The sequence below is a fragment of the Athene noctua genome, chromosome 6 (genome assembly GCF_965140245.1).
Source record: "Athene noctua chromosome 6, bAthNoc1.hap1.1, whole genome shotgun sequence".
Lineage (NCBI taxonomy): Eukaryota > Metazoa > Chordata > Aves > Strigiformes > Strigidae > Athene > Athene noctua.
The window spans coordinates 4,590,699-4,610,737 of NC_134042.1; the positions used below are offsets into that span (position 1 = coordinate 4,590,699).

The following is a 20,039-nucleotide window of genomic DNA, read 5'->3' on the forward strand; positions in this document are numbered from 1 at the left end:
GAGATGGCCGAGTGAAATGGTCAGTGAGAATAATGAGTCAGAGGAGAAAAATATCAATCAAACCTGAAGATATTTAGGGACTTCTGACATCAGGTCCACTCTTCCTGAGCTGATAGAGTTAAGGCTGAATAGGCCATTTCCCTGTAGTGGTCCAGTTAATTTATTTCCATCAAATGTTCAGCTGCCACAGACCTCAGCTATGTTTGGATTAAACTAGTTAAACCGGTACTTATTTGTGAGCCTTGTATTACTGAGAATAGTGTTTAAACTATTCCATAAGGGACAAATTCCGGTGTCCAGCATCTTGCCAGACTGAAGATTTTCCACTAGACTGAGGTCATCCTGCTAACCTTCACTGATTTCAAGTGGAAACAGGCTCATTTTAAATCACAACAGTAATTAAATCTGCATGTCTACCTGCCCAATTTGGTATTTAATTAAAGCAGAAATATTATGGTGGGGTAGTTGAGATGACAGTCAATATTTGCAAGACTGACACGATCTGATTTTTGTTCCTTTTTAGGTTTTAAAAATGTTTCTTAGCACAGTATGTAGGTATGCGTGGAGAAGTCCTTAGGAATTATTCCACTAGCCTGGAATGTTCCTAGCAGGTGGTTTTCAAGTTTTGAATAACAGCATAGAAGACTCATCAGATGAAAGAAGCAAAGTACATAAAAACTTGGAAGAATTTCACACCAAACCATTCATTGTGTTTTTGTGTATATACCTGTGTAATACTATTGCTAGCCATTAGCAGAATGAAGAATGAAAAATTCTTTGGTTAAGAAAATTTTAGACTTGTTTACAAAGAGCTTTGCAATACTGTGTGATTAGAAGTATTTAACTATAGTCAGTCTATGAAAGTGTGCGACTGAATTTATGTTTTGCTTGACTTTTTAAATTGGACATGGTAAACAAGTAGGGATTTTTCCCCATTGAATTGCAAATTATCTGTAAAACGGAAATCATTGCTTTCCGACAGCGTATCAGTCTAGTTTGTTCAGAAACTTCTTAGTTAATAATATACGTGTGGCTCACAGGTTCGACAGCTCTTAGACTACTGAGACATAGCAAATGAATATAGTATTTGTTTTACTGGTAAGGGATCACTAATCATAGATCTTTACGACACTTACTGAAAGTGCTTTTTTGGCATTCTTGGGCTCTTGACTTTCAACGCTTTTTCTTTTTAATTACCTTTTTAATTACTCCTCATTTACTGTGGGAACTCACTATTGGCTCTTCGCTCAGGAGTTTTGAAATGAAGAATTCCTCTTGGCTATTAAGTTTCCACCTTCCTTATAATATCTGCTCTGGTGGTTATGATGTACACCTCCTCCTCTCTTACTGTAGATGTGGTCCAAGCCAGCTTTATCCCCCTGCCATGTCCTACAGCTTGTTATTGCTGACGTGTTCTACTAAGCAGTTTCCAACACAACTGATGGGATTAAGTGTCTGGGATCTGATTTTTGTTGCAACAAGATTTTGAAGCGTTCTGGACATATTCCAGATGTAGTTGCTCGTACCAGTCTTTTGGAAGCTCTTGTTCATTGATGTTGTGCCATATCTGAGGCGTTCCTCTTCAGCCTTTTCCTTTTTGAGGACACCAGTCTTCACTCTAAATGACTGGAAGAAAAGTTAGTGGTAACAATTCCCTTCCTGGCAAGATAGATAGCCTGCGCTGTGGATGTGTGTGACAAATTTATTGTGGGCAGATCTTTTGCACTGTTGGAGCAACAGGAATTTTTGCAGAATTGATCAACTTGGTTTGCTCCCTTTGTGTAGTGCTGTCTTGTTCATTGAGCAGCTGTCACACTTTTGAGAAGAATTTGCTTCCTGAAGGAGTCAGCCTATAAACTGTCCACCTTGAGTTGTTGCAGCTCGCTCTCTCTAGTTCTTGTAGTGAAGCCCTGAAAGATTATAAGAGAAAATTTACCAATTGAGTTAGGTAAGTAGCTTATAGAGACTGTGGAGGAGTAAGGAATAAGTGTTCTGCTTGCAAGCTTCTCTTGCCCTTCTGAAAATCTACTAGCTGATTAGACATTTGCAAGATTTCTTCACAGATGAAAAAACTTAAACTTGATTAAACCCAGAAAGACTATACGGATCAGTTGACTCTGTTGTTACTGTTTTGATTTAAACAGTAATTAATTGTTTTAATGGGCCAAAAAGCTAATGTTGCCGTTATTATTAGGTACTAAGGACATGGACATAGCCCCATGTGGTGTGGGCCTCTGAAATGTCCTCTGGTTTGCTGAAGCATGTTACTGGTCCTTTTAAGTACCAGTTGCATTGTGGAAGTTGCGGGGCTGCTGCATCTTGCATCTGCTGTCACAGCATGGAATTTAGATGCTTTTTAGTGGACAGCAAGATTTTACATTGTACAGTGTCCTTTATAAAAGGCATATCCCAAATCAGTAAGACACCATGTGTCCATAATGGGTGAGGAGACTCTGTTAAATGTGTGTTTATAGCTTTGAAAGCCTTTAACCTGTTGATTTAAAGGTTTGCCAGGCACAGCATGTACCCCAGGGCAATTATTTTTCTAAGCTAAATAAAAATTTTTCAGACAATTATTTTTCTAGGCCAAGTCAAAATTTGGCTTTCTTATTTGATCCTTCCTCTTCCCCCACCTCTCAAGGGAAGAAATGTTTGTTACTTTTTTTGAAATCCATTGTAGTACTGGAAATCCAAAATAATTAGTCACACTTTAAATATTAGGCACAACGTTTGAACCAGAGTCAAAGAAAATTCCAGGTTTGAGTTTGATCCAAGCTCACTGTGGCACTGATGGAGTAGCCTGTGTCTCAGGCAATGATGTGCTCATGTACTGCATGAGATGCCAAGTGACAGCGGGCAGGTTGAATGTTCTCTGAAGAGTGTACAACCAACAAGCATATAGTAAATATGTATTAGGGCAACACTCTTATTTTTTAAATTATAACATTTACAGTACTCCTCTCTGCTACATTACTAGTACTCTATGCCACGTTACTAAAAGCAATTAAAAGAACATTTTGGTGTATGAGCTAAAAGCACCATGCTTACAAGAATGACTTGATTCAAAAAATTTTAATTTTCAATTAAGCTTGAAAGGACAAAGTGCAAAATTAACTAACTTGCAATTAATTTCAGTAGTAATTATGTAAAAAATTCCAGGCATATAGAAGATGAGAAGCATGGCATAATTAGTTGTGGAGTTTTTTACTGCTGTAATTACAGTGATGAATATGCATGAGGCTGTTTGGGGAAGGGAAGCACAGCAAGCAATTGTATTTAATTAAACTTTTAGCTGGCTTAGTTATGGAGGCTGTTCTTTGTTTTAATGCCTTCAAAACTGCTGTGAAACTCCCAAGGCAGGGTAGTTACACCCTAGAGTGTAAAAATGACTTCTCTATTTTTTCTATGTAAAGGCCTCCCAGATCATCTGTCACTTCATGAGTCGTAGGTAACCATTATGCTCCAATTTTCTAGCTCTTGAAACTTCCACGAAACGCCTGATGAAAGCAAAGTACATCTTTTATTGTTTCTGTATTAAAAATGTTCAAAGAGAAAGATGTAGAGTTGCACAGGTGAGCATGAGGTGGAGGAACCATCCTGATCTTCAATAGCATGAGGCAAGAGTGCCTGCTATATGCAGTGATGTTAAGATCAGAGTCAGTCCCTTCGCTTCCAGAGGTCTTTTTTGTGGAGTCCTTATCTGTAGAAACAGAAATTAGCTGAAAAATTAAAGAGAAATGGTTTGTAAAAGGAGCAGGAGCTCATGAGGAGCGAGTGTATGCGATTGTTCTGGGGTTTTATTTAACATTTTCTGTATAATTTTCTTTCCTAATTTGTGTTTAGTCAAGATTTTAGGCTGATGTATAAACATGTTAAATCAATCTCCATCTTGAATACATGGACACTGTAAGTGGCTTGTTAAAATGCTGGGGAGGACAGTACTGAGTTACTCAAGGATAATTAAGTGCACTTTAAGAGTAAAGCAATAAAGCTACCTCCTTTATGGCAGTAAAGAAAAAGTAAATAATGCATGTATGTGTGTGGAGAGCAGGGTGTGGCTGATGGAAGCCAAGAACTGCTGTTTCTGATCCTGGCTGACAATTTTTAGCTCTGCAACTTTAGGTGAATAATTTTATTAATTTAAGCCTTGTTTTTTAGGTAAGGAATATGTTTACCCATCTGTAACATTTCTGTGATTTGTCTGTAAATACTTGAAGGAAGAATACTGTAAAAGAAATACTATCATTAGTTACTTGCATCTGTATTATGAAGGAGAAGTAGTAAATGTTTTTGTTTTTTCCTGTTTGAAATTAGGTAAACTCTTAACTTTTTTTGTTTAAAGAATGATTTTTAAAATTGCTACGGATGCTGTTATGTGTGTGTGTATGGAAACATGTCTCAGCTGTTACAAAAGATGCTCCATAGAGGCTTTCACCATGTGATGTGGTTATTCTCCACATATTCCATATGGTCACCCAGCTTTTATTTAAATATAGTCATGAAACATCATCTCACCTATTTTCTCTTCTTTGTGTGAAATGTGTCATTAAATTTATCCTGCATCTATTCCCTTTTACCCTTTAGTTCTGGTCTGCCCAACAATCTGAAAATGAGTACTGAGCTTAATTTTTATAACCCATGGCTATTATAAATACTTCAGTCATGTCTCCTCTTAATCATCTTTTCTCAAGACTAAATAAATCCTACTTTTTTCTCTCTTGATATTTAAGCACTGTTTCCCCATTCATCATCTTTGTTTCTCATGCTGTACTCTCACTAACCTAATTCTGTCTGTCTTCAAATAAGCTGTCCAAAATAGAATGCCAGCATTCAAACGTGGTTCCATTGGGGTTTTGTAGAATCATGCAACAGTATGTTTAATATCCTTTGCTTGTGATAAGCTGGTTTTCTATTAACCTTCTTTACCACTGCTATGCATTAGACCAAGATTTTGTCAATAAAGGTTCATTTTTCTGTGACACTTTAGCTAATTCAGTGCCTTTGAAACTATGCTTAACTGTACTAACAGTTCTTATTTGCCTCCAGTCTTTCCATGCAGAATGTGAACTATAAGTATGCTACCAAAACTCTGTTCATTTGTCCTTGCATACAGTAATTATTTTTACACAGTGATTAATAATTATGATTCTTGCCTCTTAATACAAATTTTAAAATACATTGTTCTGTCTTGCATTGTACACGTGCTTTCCATATCAAGAATTGCACAATTCAGTATGACTGGTTCACTCAGCCAGGGTCAAAGGGAAAATAAATGTTTCTACAGTCTCTGTGGAAATAAAAAGCAAGACTACATCTTCAGTGAGAATAAAATCTGGCGCACTCACATTCATTAGGCTGCATTTGTCAGTGCTGAATAAACAACCTTTCATCAAGTGCAGCAATTTTCTTCGTTCTGTAATTAAAGATATTTTTGCTTAATTTATTTATATGAAAACTTGCTGAAGTGAGACCAAAATTTTTATAATGCGTATTTCAAAATGAGGAATGAAGGTTCTGGCTAAAGCCCCAGGTACTATAATATCTTGATTTACTGTTCGAAATGTTATGCCGAGTCCATCCACAGAGGAAAGATATCCAAGTTTCCTCTACACATTAAAGGAGGAGATGAGCTCCTTCTTCCTTTATGAATGCATGGTTAGTTTCTAAGGCTTGTAGAAATTATAGATTTGTCAATGAAGTATGAACTTCTGCTGAACTTGGCAGTAGGAGGTGGTCATGCAACAAATGAGATAAATTTCTCTAAAACAGGAGGTCCATACTCATTGGTAGAGGGTGTATTTCGTCTTTTTTCTGTTTATCTGAACTCAGGCTTGGTGAAACTAGTGGAGGTTTGTTAGGTCACTTGGAGAAATAACACAAATTTGGGGTTTAGGGGGTGTTTTGGGTTCTTTGATTGGCAGGGATGGAGGTTTTTTGGTTTGTTTGGGTTTTTTTTAACTAAAGGCCAGCATATACCTTCAGGACTATCCGGGGTCTCGGGGTACCTCCAAAGAGGCGTCTAGACCATTGTTAGCTGGAGGTGATGTATTCCAGAGCTTCATTACCCTTTCCACTTGGCAAGTTGTATCTGACACAGAGCTACACACGTAGCTGATAGTTGTTGTGGTGCTTTGCCTTTGGGGGTAACTGATTCAGTTTCACCCTAGCTTGTAGTTACTTAAAATTTGTAGGATTTTTTTAATATTCTCCAGAAAAACTTAGGAAGCCTCTCCTAAGGACATAAAGGGATGAAAGTCCCTACAGTAAAACCATCAAAGCAGTCAGGGTAGCTGGAAATCTAAAGGCATGGAGGCATGTGGTGCTACTCCTGTTCACTGACAGACGAAGGCAGCAGCTCTAATCAGTTAGATGTATGAAATAAAGCTGTGATCTCTCATGTAGTCATCTGGGACATGTTCCTCCAGCTTTTGAAAGCTTAAAACTTCACTGAGTTTATATTGTTATTTGTACAGGCATTGTTTTCATTCTCTTTCACTTCAAACTTCTGTATTTAAAAATATTAAAAGCTTCCTTGCAGTGTTTTCTTCAGCCTGAACAACCCTGATTCTTACAACGTTTCTCGGTAGTTAGTGTCTTATGGACATCTGATAATTCCTGTTGTTCTCTACCAAGCTCTGATTCATCTTTGCTTGTTTTTAAGAGTGATGTCCTGAGCTGGATGAACACCCCAGCAGACACCTTGCTAGGGCTGGGTACTGTTGGGGTTGCATTTTTTCAGGGCCAGTTAACACTGTTCTTTGCTGACACTTGACTACATGTGAACCTGACCATGCTTGCTATTTTCTGATCATTTTGAATTTTAATCGTGTTTAGCAGAGTGCTTGTGCTACCTCACAGCAAGCTGAATAAGCATATTCTCTCCACATTGTCATTCAAGTAGTTTACTGAATAGTATCAGATTCAGAGCAGAGCCCTTTGGGCCCCCCTGAAAAGCTTTCCATTTTCTGATGAACTGCTGGCAGCCACCGCCTTTGGTTACCTACCCTCCCACTCCCTACTTTCAGTGCCATATTTTCTGATCAAGTGAGATTTTTAGCAGAAGGTGAAAAGCACAAGTTTATCTTCTTCCTGCATTAATGCTTTACAGATGTTCTTTGGTGTCCCATTTGTGTACAATAGCTTTCAAATGCAGCTTTTTTCCTTTTTTTCCCTCTGCTTCACTTGCTTGTCTTTTTTTTTTTTTTTTCCCCTTTGCTTGCTTCTGTTTTTTTCTTTTTTTCTTCCCCCTCTCTCTCTGGCATTAGACAGTCTGTGTCTTGTGATCAGGAAGGCCAGACAGCTGTGCAATAGCTACTTTCACAGCCAATTGTTGTCATTTTTGCTGTTGTGTTTTATGCTTTATTTCTTTTTTTATAATATTAGAAGAAAAATTTAGAGTTTGATTTGCAACCAAGTATGGTGTTTAAGACCTTCCTGAAGGTGTAACCTGAACATAGCGGATCTTCTGAGGACACTGTTTGGCAAGTCTCTTGCTGTTTACACTGAGCTTACAGAGCATGTAGCAGGAGAGAAACATTTGTTTGTGTGTCAAATAATTGTAAGGCAAAAGTCAGGATAACTCTAAGGAGCAAAGAATCTCATGATGCACCTTCACACAGGTGCTTTCCCTGGTGGAACCAAGCACTGAGCTCCACCTTGGTTTGAGCTGCGCATCTACCCAAATCCACTGAGCCATCATGGTCTTGCTTTCCTCCCCAGGGGCCTTTTGCTTCCAGGAGGCAGCCAGGGCAGCCTGCAGAGCTTTTGCTAGGCTGGACTTGCCACCCGTTTCCTCTGTTGCATCCTAGAAGCAGTCAGTGAGGGGATGAGAGGTATGAGTGGATGATATGAAATGTGATTCTAGGAAAGGGGTTAGGTGACCTAGCAGGTCTTGTCTGACTCTGCCTTCTGGTTTGATTCTTTTTTTTTTTTTTTTTAAACTCAAGATCCCAACCTACTAATGGTTTCTAAATCGTGAGGACACTATCTTGAGTAAGTGAAGCTATGTGGATTGTGTATCTGACATCTCTTTGTGACCTCTTCACAATGCTAGAAAAAAAAAGAAAAAAAAGGATTGATAACAGTAATATATGACCGGGCACAGACATTGTACTAACATTTTTTCAAAAAGCAGAGCCATTAAAATACAGTCCTTCAATGATTAAATTTAAAAGCTGATTAAAAAGTTACTTTACAGTATATCTAAATCACACTTAAGCAGTCTTTCTTGCCAAATATAGCTGACTCTGCAGGCTCCGTAAACCCTGCACCACATCTCTTCAAGCCTTATTATCCTTCTTGTGCGCCAGCTGTCTGTACCACTAATGCAGCAATCTAGGAAGAAGATAATGCACACATTCTAGCTGAACAGTATGTGTCTCTTCTTACCAACCTCCAGAATAAATGCTGTAAAAAGGCGATTCATCTGTCTGCCCTGTACAGCATCCCACGTTAAGCTTTTTCCAGACGTTCTATTGAAATAACATGCGTTTTTGCAGGCGTGTAGATCACCCAAGATAAACTGGTAACACTTTTGCAACATGGCGTAATTTAGTTTCAGGGTTGATAGATGGTAAAAGCACACAAGCATTCCATCCACTGACTTTCATTTTAATTAGTTTACTTTTTGTTTTGAGTTGTTTTTTTTTTCCCTCTTAGATATTCAGATGATTCCAAGGAACGTTAGCTGAGCATGTTAGCATGGAAATGTGGATTCTAAATTCTCAGGGTCAGACTAGAATAGGAAAGACAAAGCCACCCATGGCCTTTGACAAACCTATTTTCCTTCATACTTTTGACTTGAAGCTGCTTAAGACCTTTAAGAATTAATCAAAGAACAGCATACTTCTGTGCTAGCAGGGAGCTGATACAACATCGAGGCTCTTACCTACCTCAGAGCTCCAATTAACCTTTGTAGAAGACAGGTTGGAGCACTTGCACATAAATTTGCCAGTGTTGCCAAGGGTATCTGGTAGAAAATACACTTGCTATGCCATTAGTTAAAGAAGCGAAGATAAAGCTGATGTTGGAGACTGTGTGAGTCCACTTGGGTCTTGCTGGTTGAATTTCACATTTCTGTTAACTTTTCTATTAAAACATTCTTTTGTTTCAACTTTCAAGACTATGCAATACTACTCATTAATTGTACATAAAGGATTACACAGCAACCAGAGACCGAAAATCTGGACTTTTCCTGCAATTGGAGAATACTGTTTGTGACTTGAACAAGGTGAGACTGGAATCTCTCTTTGGAGATTAGGGGGAAGAAGCAGGCTGGGGTACGAGATCAAACGGCTGTTATCTCCAACTTGGAGACAGTGGGGCTAGAGCCTGGGATGCTGCTCATTGTCATAGATCTTGGCAAGAGCACCAAGAGCACGTTTATGCTACGAAGACAATGCAGTTTTTCTTTGAACAAAGCACGTTGTTGCTTTATTTTATCGGATTGCTCCACCAAAGAGCCTTTTAGTGGTGCTGCTATTTGAGATTCTGCAGAACAGGTTTAATTTAGTGACTGGGAGGAGAATGATAGTAGAGAAGCCCCTAGAGCTTTCAGTGCACCAGGCTCTTGCTGAGCGGCATCTTCCTGTCATAAAACGTTATGAGGAGTGTATAATAACTAACTTCTTGTCAGTCTCTATGATGGTGACCCTTCATTTTCAAAGGACAAAGAGGAGACGAACAGAAGTAACTGAGCTCCTCATCAAAAGAGGAGATGAACAGAAATAACTGAGCCCTTCTATTTAGAGAAGAGGAATTTATTAGTAGAAAGTTTATCCTTTTTTATCCTTTTTGTGTTCTGCCCCTGCTTTTGGGCATAGTTTCTGTGCTAGCTGTGAATTAATCAAATTACACCACTTGCCTTTTGGGCTATCACATGTCCAGGAAGTGCTGCTTAGATCAGTGTCAGAGTGATCCTGAATTGCATTTGAGTAACACTTTAATTTCCTCCTTGGCCTCCATCCAGCTGCCAAGCCTGGACCTTTTGTTTCCATGCTTGATGTCAGGTTTTGCTTTTGCAGGTTTTTACATTCCTGCCAAGTTAATTTTAGAACTTTAGTTGCCATGGCTACTGCTAAGTATTTCTTAGTTCTCTACTTATTTGCTCAGTTTGCTGCTTTCCTTTCCTTTTTTTTTTTTTTTTTTTTTTATGTTTAAACTGCAATGTCTGAAGTGCATGGAGTAATTATCCTACCCTGAAGATGATAAAAAGGGGGGCATGTGAGAGGTGAGGCTCTTGATCTTCAGTCTGATGACTCAGCTGCTCTTTCAGCAGCTGCAAAGACTTGAAAAGCACAGCTCTTGCAGTGCCTGGCCAGGATGAGGGGCTTAAGTCTGGGCAGGAAGACATGGGTAACGCACTCATTCTGATGCACTGAATGAGACTTGCTGAGACTGCTGCTAATTCTGCTGACCAATACTGTCTTGAGGTTTATCTGTGTCTTGCTGGCTAGTTGTATCAACTTAGAATTATATATAATTCCAAGTCTTACACTTAGCTTTAAATTCTTTGGAACAATGACCATTGTCTTGGTCAGAACCTGTACAGTACATTATACAGAGATATCCTATTTCATCACTAGAGCTCCAAGATGCTACACTAATACCAATAAGGATTAAAAAAAAAAGATGGATGGGTGGATGGATGGATAACAAGTTCTCCATATCAAGATGTCCTACTCTGTTAATGCAGGCAAGGTCATGAATGCCTTTTCAGTTTTCTGAAAGAATAGGCTAAGACAGAGCACCCAGCGGTATTTAGACTTCTGATTAACACTTGAAACACTTAAGCTTTTGAGGAAAATGTAGTTTTTGTCAGTACAGAAGAACCTGGAAGAATGTCCTGAGAGCCCAAGAACATCCTTATCTAGTTTTCAGGTGGTGAGAGCAGGGCAGGGAGCTGGGCAGAGGTGGTGAAAATTACCTGATGGGCAATAAGAGCAGGGAATGGAGTCACCCTCTGCTCCAGCTTTGTAGCTCGAGGGCTGTGCTGGCTGCTGTGGTTCTGGTCCATGGGTATTAGAGACACTTGTGATTAGCACAAGGTGAAACGCAGAATAACCTGGTGCCATTTCAAGCCAGAACATCTGTGCAGATCAGTGTTGTCTGGATGTGAAGCCATCGCTGTTGTAGATGTACCTGGAAGGAGTTTGGGGTTTCATCCTGCTGCTTTCCCAGAAATCCATTGACCTGGTGAGCAAAGAGGTAATTGTTAACCTTTGGCCAATTCCCATGGATAAATTCTATTAAGAAATCTATCTTCTGGGCCTGAATTGGAGAAAGCCAAAGCAGGGCAGAAACATGCTTTGAATTCAGTTGAAAACAAATCCTTGTCTTGGGTGTCTGAGGGAAATAAGAATCTGCTTGGGGAGGGGAATACATGGTAACTGAGGATGAAACTCCATGAACTCAAGGTGCTGTGCTGTCTAGGCTAGATCTTTTTTGTAGCTTGGAGAAGGGAAAAAAGGTAATTGGGTTAGAAAGGACATCACCAGAATAAAGAATATTCTGATGTCCATTGCATAAAATCTACATAAGACTTGTTCTAGTGGGCCATAAAATGACCAAGGATGAGAAATTTAAGAGCTTTTGGAGACCCAGCAGAATGCCATAGGAACTCCTAGCACAAAAAGTAAATAATGTGCAGAGGGTCTGCCTGTTTGTATTTGATATTTGTCATCTTGAACCTTCCAAGCTGCAGCTCTGCTCTTTAACCAGTTGGAATTTAAATGTGTTGTTACAGTAGCGTCTTTGCTGGAGATGGACCATGACTCGTGCTCATTAAGGCTACAGATGTCTGCTCAGATTATGTATTTCAAAAGCTTTTTCTCTGATGAACTGTGAAAAGCCAGGCTTGAGCAGAGAATTGTGAAAGATAAAATAATAGACCCTCATCCCTGTGTCTGGCAGACTTAATGCCGTTAGTCTCAGATCTCTTTAAAAACTTCAGGACAGCAAATTTGTTCACAGTCAATAAGATAGCCCTCTGAGCACAACTTGTTATGTTTCCTTTATCAGTCTTTTCCTAAATTACTCACAAAGCTTTTTACACTCCAAAAAATCTCTTATCTGCAAATTCAGCATTTCCAAGATAATAAGGTTTAATAGGCATAAGTGGCATTGATAAACTGTTTATATGTGGTGTGAGTAGAAAACATAGATCTTCTTAAGCAGGGTGGGGGGAAGCATGAAAGAATAAATACTCCATGAATTTAAGCTAAAATAGCTAGCCCACTCACCTTTTTTTGTGAATTTGTTTTTAATATCAGAGCAGAGCAGAGCTTTTTAAACCTGCCTGGATAATACCTGCTTCCTCTCGGAGAAGATGACTGAATTTTCAAGAAATTCCATTTGATTACTTCTGTGATGTGTAAATATTTGCTGAAAGTTAATAGAGCAGAACTAAAGTGTCGTTGGTTTTTCCTTCTGGAGTCATGCATGTCCAGCTAAGATTTTTCAGGTGTTCTTATATCTCACCTTCTCCCTATTAAAGTGTGCTCAAAATGGGTAGAGGTTCCTCAGGCAGTCTCAGCTAGTTACCCACCACAAACCAGAATCTTACCAAGAAGTTACTCATTTCAGCATGATCAGATATATAGTAAGATGAAGAAAAAACTTGGTGTGAAAGTAACTTGTATGCAAAAGTGCCTCATAGTTCTGCTACTTTTGTTTCAGCTGTGCTATAGAGCAGTTTTCTTGCCAGAGCATTATTTTGGAAGACCGTTAAGGGCAGTTCACTTTTTTTCCTTGAATGGGAAGGGCCCTCTGTAGGGCTACAAGTCAGGCAGTGTTGATAGGCTCAGGTAATGTTACTTCCATCATTTGCAGTTTGGGATTTACTGACTCTACTAGGAAAGGGAGGTTAGATGCAGATTGGTTGGTCTTTCTTGGTTTAAACTACGCCGCAGCAGAAGCTAAATGCCACTGGACTTCCGCTTGTGAGCATGTTTTGCTAAGGGACATTAAGATTGTGTCTTCTAGGCCCAGAAAACCTACCCATAAGGTAAGAAGGTGGCTGTTATGGTGGTGGAAGAAGACTTTGTTTCGATGATAGCTGTATCTTCCTAGGCAGAACTCCATCTCAGAGATACAGTGTGCCTCTGTCTGTCCCTGTAAAGGCGTAAGGACAGCGCGTGTTTAGGGAGCTGGATTCTTTGCATGGGGAGAGAGTCTCCATGCAAGGTACTCAGCACTGCCCACGGCAGTAGAAAAAGCACTTGACCTATAAACCAAATCCTTTTCTCTTCACAGGATATATCAGTGCAGCTCTATGTTAGAGACACACAGGCTAGAACTAGCTGAACTGATGGAGATGCTAATTGAGATCCCTGAAGCAGTATTGCTGTGTTGGCTGGTTCAAAGGTTGCACCAGATAGTGCTATTCAAAACAGCCCCTTCACGGCTGGACTTCTGGTTCAGAGCTCTCCATACAGACCTGTAGTCCCTAGCCTAGGCATGCCCTTAGATTGCTCTTGTTCTCAGAGGTATGCCCGGATAAATGGGAATACAAGCCGCATATCTAAAAACCTGAGAAGGAGTAGTTACTGATAAACAAACGGGTGTTTCATTAGCCACAGTAATCCCAAAGCATCAAAACAGCATGTTAACAGCAAATTTGCCCAGAATCTATGCAAGATATATGGGTGGTTGTTGTATGGAAAGGATCATAAATCCATATAAAATAGATGTTTTGTTTCAGACTGTTCTAAAGCTGGTCATCAGATCTCATCTGACTTTTGACAAGATATTTTTTCTTCAGCAATCCGGTTAATCTGTTTGGGTTTATGGAGGCTTTTCATGCGGGACCTAGAGGATGCTATCCTAAACAGATGGATAACTTTAAAAGTTTTGAAAAGAAGTAGATGTATAATTCACTTCTCTCATTTTTCTATCCTTTTATGAAGATTATGAAGAGAAGAGACTGTGCTGTTGCAGAATGATCCCATGGTAACTAATTAGGTCCATCGGGTCTGCAAAGGCATCCTGTTCTCAGTCTTAGGCCAGCGCACAGTAACCAGTCAGCCAAGCTGAATGAAAGTCTTGTGGTATTTTACTGGGATGTCATAATATATTTATCTTCCTTGCACTGAAGAATTGAAGGTAGTGGTATTCGTCCACGTATCGTCCTTTGCAAATAAATTTGTTGATGTTTGCATAAAAGTGATCTACTTGTCACTATACTCCCTACGCTGGCCCTTGTCCGTGGTATGTGACGTGAATTCATTTCTCAGGTGGTGAACTCAGGGAGTGTATTTGAAGAAGCCACAGCAATATGTGATGAGCTATAATTAAAATTACTAATACATGTAAATTCCTTTCCTCCCTTCTGCTTTGGTTTACATTCTTCATGCAGTAAGTCTCTTAGCCAGAGACTTACTGTTGACGGGTAGCAATGGTTTCTGCTCTCTCTCCAGCACAGTTGCATGGGGAAATAAAATTAGTAGTGATGCTTGCTGCAGTGTGACACTAGGTATCAAGAAAACTGTGGGGCTTGCAGCTGGCCTGCAAAGCTCTGCTCTGTTTGTAGTGGCATCCTCAGTAAAACAGATGTATTTAAGAGTGGTAGTTTTTGTAGTCAGTAGCAGGACCAATAATCAGGTTCTCCTAGTTCTGGTAGAGTCTTTCTTTCCCATCTCATCCCTTCTTACTAAAACATATGTGATTTTAAATGGAGGTGTTTAAAGGATTAGCCGGTTTATGTTGTATTATCTTACCTAACTAATGCATAAGTTATTTTTAGTGATTCTGGAAAGTGTGGTTTGGTGTTTAACCGTGGAAGTGAATTACCAAAATCAAATATTGAGAGAAATACCGAAAGCATCTAGATGCAGAACAATGGGTGCTTGAGGAAAGCTCTTCTATTATGCCAGACACAGCTGGTATAGGTATATAATTCATTATTTTGTTGCTGGAGAAATTTGTAAGTGGCTTGGTCGCAATTCTGAGTGACCAGAAAGCGGGTTTAGCTGATAAGTGCAAGAAAGGGAAATCGTGTGTTAAGATTTACTGTCCCGGCCTTCTGCAGTAGGAAATGAAGAATTTGGATGGATAGTGCTCTTGTAATTGTGTGGATTTTGGAGGTCAAGGGGTTAGTTTTGTTCTGTTTGTTTTTTACTCAGCCTCTCGTTTTTCTTGAGGTAGATGAATGTCTTATATCAGTATAGTATTTTTCTTTTTGAAGCTAATGAGGAGTTACAGCTTGCACAGAAATAGAAATTCTCCCCCAAAAAAGAAAACATTACTCAAAGGCTGTATGACCTTGTGAACAGAGGGCTGAAACAGAGGCGGGGGAGCATGGTTCTGTGGTGCTGGCACCGGCCTCAAGTGCAGCAGCATTGCATCTGTGTGTTTATAACATTTTGCTTCTCTGAGTCTCTTTCCTCCTTTGCATTTTGTTGCCTTTCATTGTGTTTTCTCATAAGATGCGTGTGCAGTTGAAGATCCATTCAGATGTTGTCCGAAGTCATTATTCCATCACCTTTTTCATTCTGCGGACCCAGGGCCCGGGTGGGAATTCCTTCTCCTGTATCATGGCTCTGAACAAATCCAACTGTAACTTCTCTTACAATTCTTGGAAACTTTGCCGATTCCTCAGTGCCTCCTGCAAATAAAACATATACTATATGCTATCTGAAGTGCTTCTTCTGATCTGGTCTTCTAATCTCTTCTCATCACCCCTTTAATACAGCGGTTTAGGGTTGTGCTTCTGCTCCTACTCCCTGCCACGCAGTTACCCTTTCCAACCATTCTCCTTACCATTTCCAACCATTCTCCTCACCATTTCCATCTCAGATGGAAGCTCACTTGTCTGATCTTTCCTGGCCTCAGCCCAGCTCATGTTTTTCTTTTCCTCATCTTGTTCTATCTTAACCTGCTTTTTTGTTTGGTTTCGGGCTTTTGTTTTGTTTTTACCATTTGCTGCTTTCACTTCACTCTGCTTTTAGACTTTCACGTCTCTTACTGGTATCACATCTACCAGGCTTACATTACTGTTTTTGCTGTTTCAAGGCCTTTTCTTTTAAATTTTTTACAGCAGGAGCTCTTCTCATCATAAACATCCAAATAACCACCTTTTACTGGGCAGCTATCTGTATTTTCCCCTGTACTTATTTTGGGCTGTTAGATCTGTGGAGCACAGGATGTAGTTGCTGCCTTTTTTGATATACTCCATATAAACTTTGACTGCACTGCAAAGTTATCATTAAAAATAAAGATCAGGCCTTTTACATCTGGGATTCTAGTGTGCTTTGCCGGGTGCAGCTGAGGTGCTGTGCTTATGACTTGGAACTGGGAGCCTCATCTCTGGAAACAAGAAGTTACGACGTAGAGCTAGGGATGGGGGAGATACTCCCAGGATAGTGCACATGCTTCCTGCTGCGGTGTGTATTTTCCTCTTTCTCAGTTTGTCTCTCCCTAGTAGTTTATCTGCTGGCATTTATTGCTGGTGAGGATGGGCTGAGTCATAGTCAGCCAATCTCTGACTTGCATGTATATGCTTTTAATAAGCTAATTTTTCCCAATCCGATTTTAAAAAAAAAAAAAAAAGGAAAACTTGCTTTTGTCACAGAGTGCATTAGCAGAAAACGCAGCATAGGTTAAGAGCATTTTTATATGGAAACAAATCTCAGGCTTCCTTTTCCTTTTGTCGTGCAGAGGCAGGCAGCGGCCAGGATTACGTAACCTCAGAAAATCAGCTGCTGTACTACCCCAGTATTACCTACGCTATCATTGGCAGCTCTGTCATTTTTGTCCTCGTGGTGGCCTTCCTTGCCTTAGTCCTGCATCACCAACGGAAACGCAACAATCTCATGACCCTGCCAGTGCATCGACTGCAGCACCCTGTCCTGCTGTCCCGGCTGGTGGTCCTTGATCACCCACACCACTGCAGCGTCACCTACAACGTCAACAATGGGATCCAGTACATGTCCAGCCAGGCCTACCACAGGCCGGTGGACCTGGACTCTCCACCCTCCTACTCAGAGGCTGTGCTCGACCAAAGGTATGTGCAGGAGCCAGTTCTGGGCTCACCAAAGTTTCACACCTACTGGTTGCAGCTCTGTTAATCTGTGCTTCTGCTCCCCATTTATCTGTGTGCTGCTTTTGACAGAAGTACAGCATTGCAATTCTGGCACATGCATAGGACAAAATTGGGCAAATATGAACTCCTCCCGCATACGAAAAATTCATGGTCCTCACGTCCCCTTACTGTTACTGGAATTAAAGGAATTTAAGGGAAATGTAAGTCATGCTCTCTTTGCACGTGCTGGTGGTAGTAGAGGTTTTGAGGATGGCAGAGAACGCAAAGAAATGTATCACTTGTAGTGATATCCTGTGCCAGTCTGGAATCGAAGCATGAAAATTGAATTTGGAGGTTTGCCAAAAAACAGCTAGGTTGTAGGTCATACTATTTTAAAAAACCTTACCCTGGTCATATATGGTAAGTATATAAAGGTGAGAGGTCTTCAGTTCTTGCATAAAGCAATTGTACAGCCCCTCTGCTCTGCCCTACTTTCCCTTTACCAGTAGAAGAAAAGAACAGGATTCTGAAATGGAAAGCGCTGTTCTCATTTTATATAGCCAGAAGTGCTTTGAAGTGTTGTGGGTGGGTGTGGTTTGGGTGATGATATTTTTGTAGTTATGACACTGATTTTATTTGTAGATAATTAACCTTTGTTTTAACCTCTGTCTGTAAAATCTTTCCAAACAAAACTCCTAGACTGCCATCCTCTGTACGTAAAAAGAGCGTGGTGTGAACTTTAATGATCCAGGCTGATCACTGTCACCCTGTCGGTGTTTTTTAGTACAAACTCTGGCATCTAAGAATGACAGTGTAATCATTTACATTCCTCATGTCTACTGCATTTGGCAGCAGCTCCCTTGTCTTAATGTTGACATTCATAATAATGGTATCTTTTCATTAGTAAGGTCAACGAAATGGGCAGCCATCCAGACTGTAATCACTTCTCACCTGGGCTGATACAAACCATCAGCAATTTCAGAGCTAGTTGCTCCCAGGACCCATCATCTGCTAAACCTTTCAGTCCCTTTACTTATTTACTATCAGAACAAAAAAAAAAAACAGTTTTCCTGAATCCAGTACTCATCTTGTCTGTGCCTACTTAGCAGTTGCTCCGCATGTGATATCATGACAGCAAAAGTGATTTGTCATGTGAAGAATTCAGGTCATTATTTATTTGTAGACTGTAAACCATTAATCTCTGTCACTTAATGGAGGTTTTCTCGCAGCTTTCTGTGTTCACATCTTTATCTACAGGTGTAAATCCACTGCTTACTTTATTTCTTTTAAAGCACTTTCTCAGGGTGTGTAAATGCTATACAGAAAAAATTCTTACCTCTTGAAGCTGTCTTTGAGGGTAAGCCGAGATTTGTTGGAATTGCATACCCGTGAAAATCAACAGTGTTAAGCAGGATGTAATTGGCTATTTTGCATCTTGACCACAAACCTTAGTGCCTAGTGGATGTTTTGGAATGACCTGAATAATGTAGGCAGGTCTGTTTGAGATCTCCGGGTAGATGTCATCGTGGAAAAGCTAAGAAATATGGTTTCCAATATTTTTTCTAAATTTTTTTTTTTTTTTAAATGTTTTTAATAATTATAAAACTATGTACTTTCTTCCCTACCACTGTTTTCAGTAACCTCTTACGATGTTGTGTATCTCACAGCAGACCACCTTGGTTCGACCTTCCTCCACCGCCTTACTGTTCTGAGTCGGAGTCCACAAACCAGCCAGATCTTCCTCCTTACCGATCTCGGACGGGAAGCCTGGTGAGCTCGGACACTCCTGTAGCAGGAAGCCCCCTGGGCACAGCTGTCAGCTGGACAAGAGACATCCATGACAGCGTGGATGGCCACAGAACTCTTCTGGAGAGGACAGCAGATCAGAGCGATTCTCTGGTTGGCCACATAGCTGAAAGAGAAGTGTAACTGCTCCGGTATTTGGGCTGGGCGGGAAGGCATTTACTCTGTCAAGTATCTAGGGGTTAATCTGCTGTGGCTAATAGGTTTCAGGGGAACATATGCCTGAATGATGACTTGATTTGGATGCACACTAAGTTAATAGCTGAATTCAGCATTTTGGGCTCATCAAAGACAGAGCTGTGAGAGCTATACCTAGAGTCACATCAGCTTTCCACAATATTTCTGCAAGCAAGTTCCAGATCAAACTAAGAAGAAAAACATCAGTGCTGGGTCAAAGAACTGATGTGATGTATTTCTTGGACTGTTTACTGTATATGAATGTATATATGTGCATGTATAATATATACAGATGTTGCACACAAAAACTTTGCCAGAAGGACTCTTGTTCTCAGACTGCCTCCCGTCCTGCGGACATGGGAGCTGTTTCTCTTACCGCCGGTGCCAGCTGGTGGTCACTGAAGCACGGGAGCAGCAGTCTTTGTGCTTGGAGGTCTGGTGCCCAATGCTGGCCCACGGGCAGTGCTCAGATTGCAGAAAATGACCTACTTGACCCTTCCCTACATCGCCTAGAATATTCTCACTGTGAATGTAATTTTCAAAATTTAAGCTTGTGAGGATGCAACAACTCTCTAAATGAGCAAACAGAGTTTTTTCCCCAGATGTTAATATCTAGGCCAAATATACATGGGTTTTCTCAGGAACACCACAAAAGTTGTCTTATCTGTCAAACTTCAAGGCTGAGCACAGAGGCACTGAAGCTTCTCAACAACCAGCACAAGACTTCTTTTCAAGCATGGCAAAACAACATTACTCCATGTGTTCCTTAAAAAAACAAAACAAAAAAAACCCCAACCAAAAATACCCCAAACTGTTTCAGCTAAATCTTGAACACCAAAACCAGCCTGAGGCAAACACCCATCACGGAAAGTGTTAATGTGAATGACTAGTTTGTTATATTTGTAAAATAGCTAAAAGCAGGTCATGTAGTGAAATGTGTTGGGCTTGTTGACCGTATCTACAGGGTGTATGCGTACATGCATGGATACACATGTTTAATACTATGTGTACATACGTAAGTAGGTTTTTTTGCATAGGTTTA

The 20,039-nt window shown here is 40.2% G+C and overlaps 1 protein-coding gene across 3 annotated transcripts in view; it reads left to right on the top strand.

Moving 5' to 3' along the window:
* The window catches only part of LDLRAD3 (low density lipoprotein receptor class A domain containing 3), a 110,082-nt gene extending 90,260 nt beyond the window's left edge, over window positions 1-19,822 (top strand). For 2 of the 3 annotated variants that reach the window (XM_074909068.1, XM_074909070.1), the window contains exons 5-6: window positions 16,654-16,999; window positions 18,685-19,822. In XM_074909068.1, coding sequence (XP_074765169.1) covers window positions 16,654-16,999; window positions 18,685-18,946 — 608 coding nt within the window. In that variant the 3' untranslated portion in view covers window positions 18,947-19,822. The remainder of the gene's footprint in view (window positions 1-16,653; window positions 17,000-18,684) is intronic. The other variant, XM_074909069.1, reaches the window with a different exon arrangement.
* The last annotated feature ends 217 nt before the right edge of the window (window positions 19,823-20,039 follow it).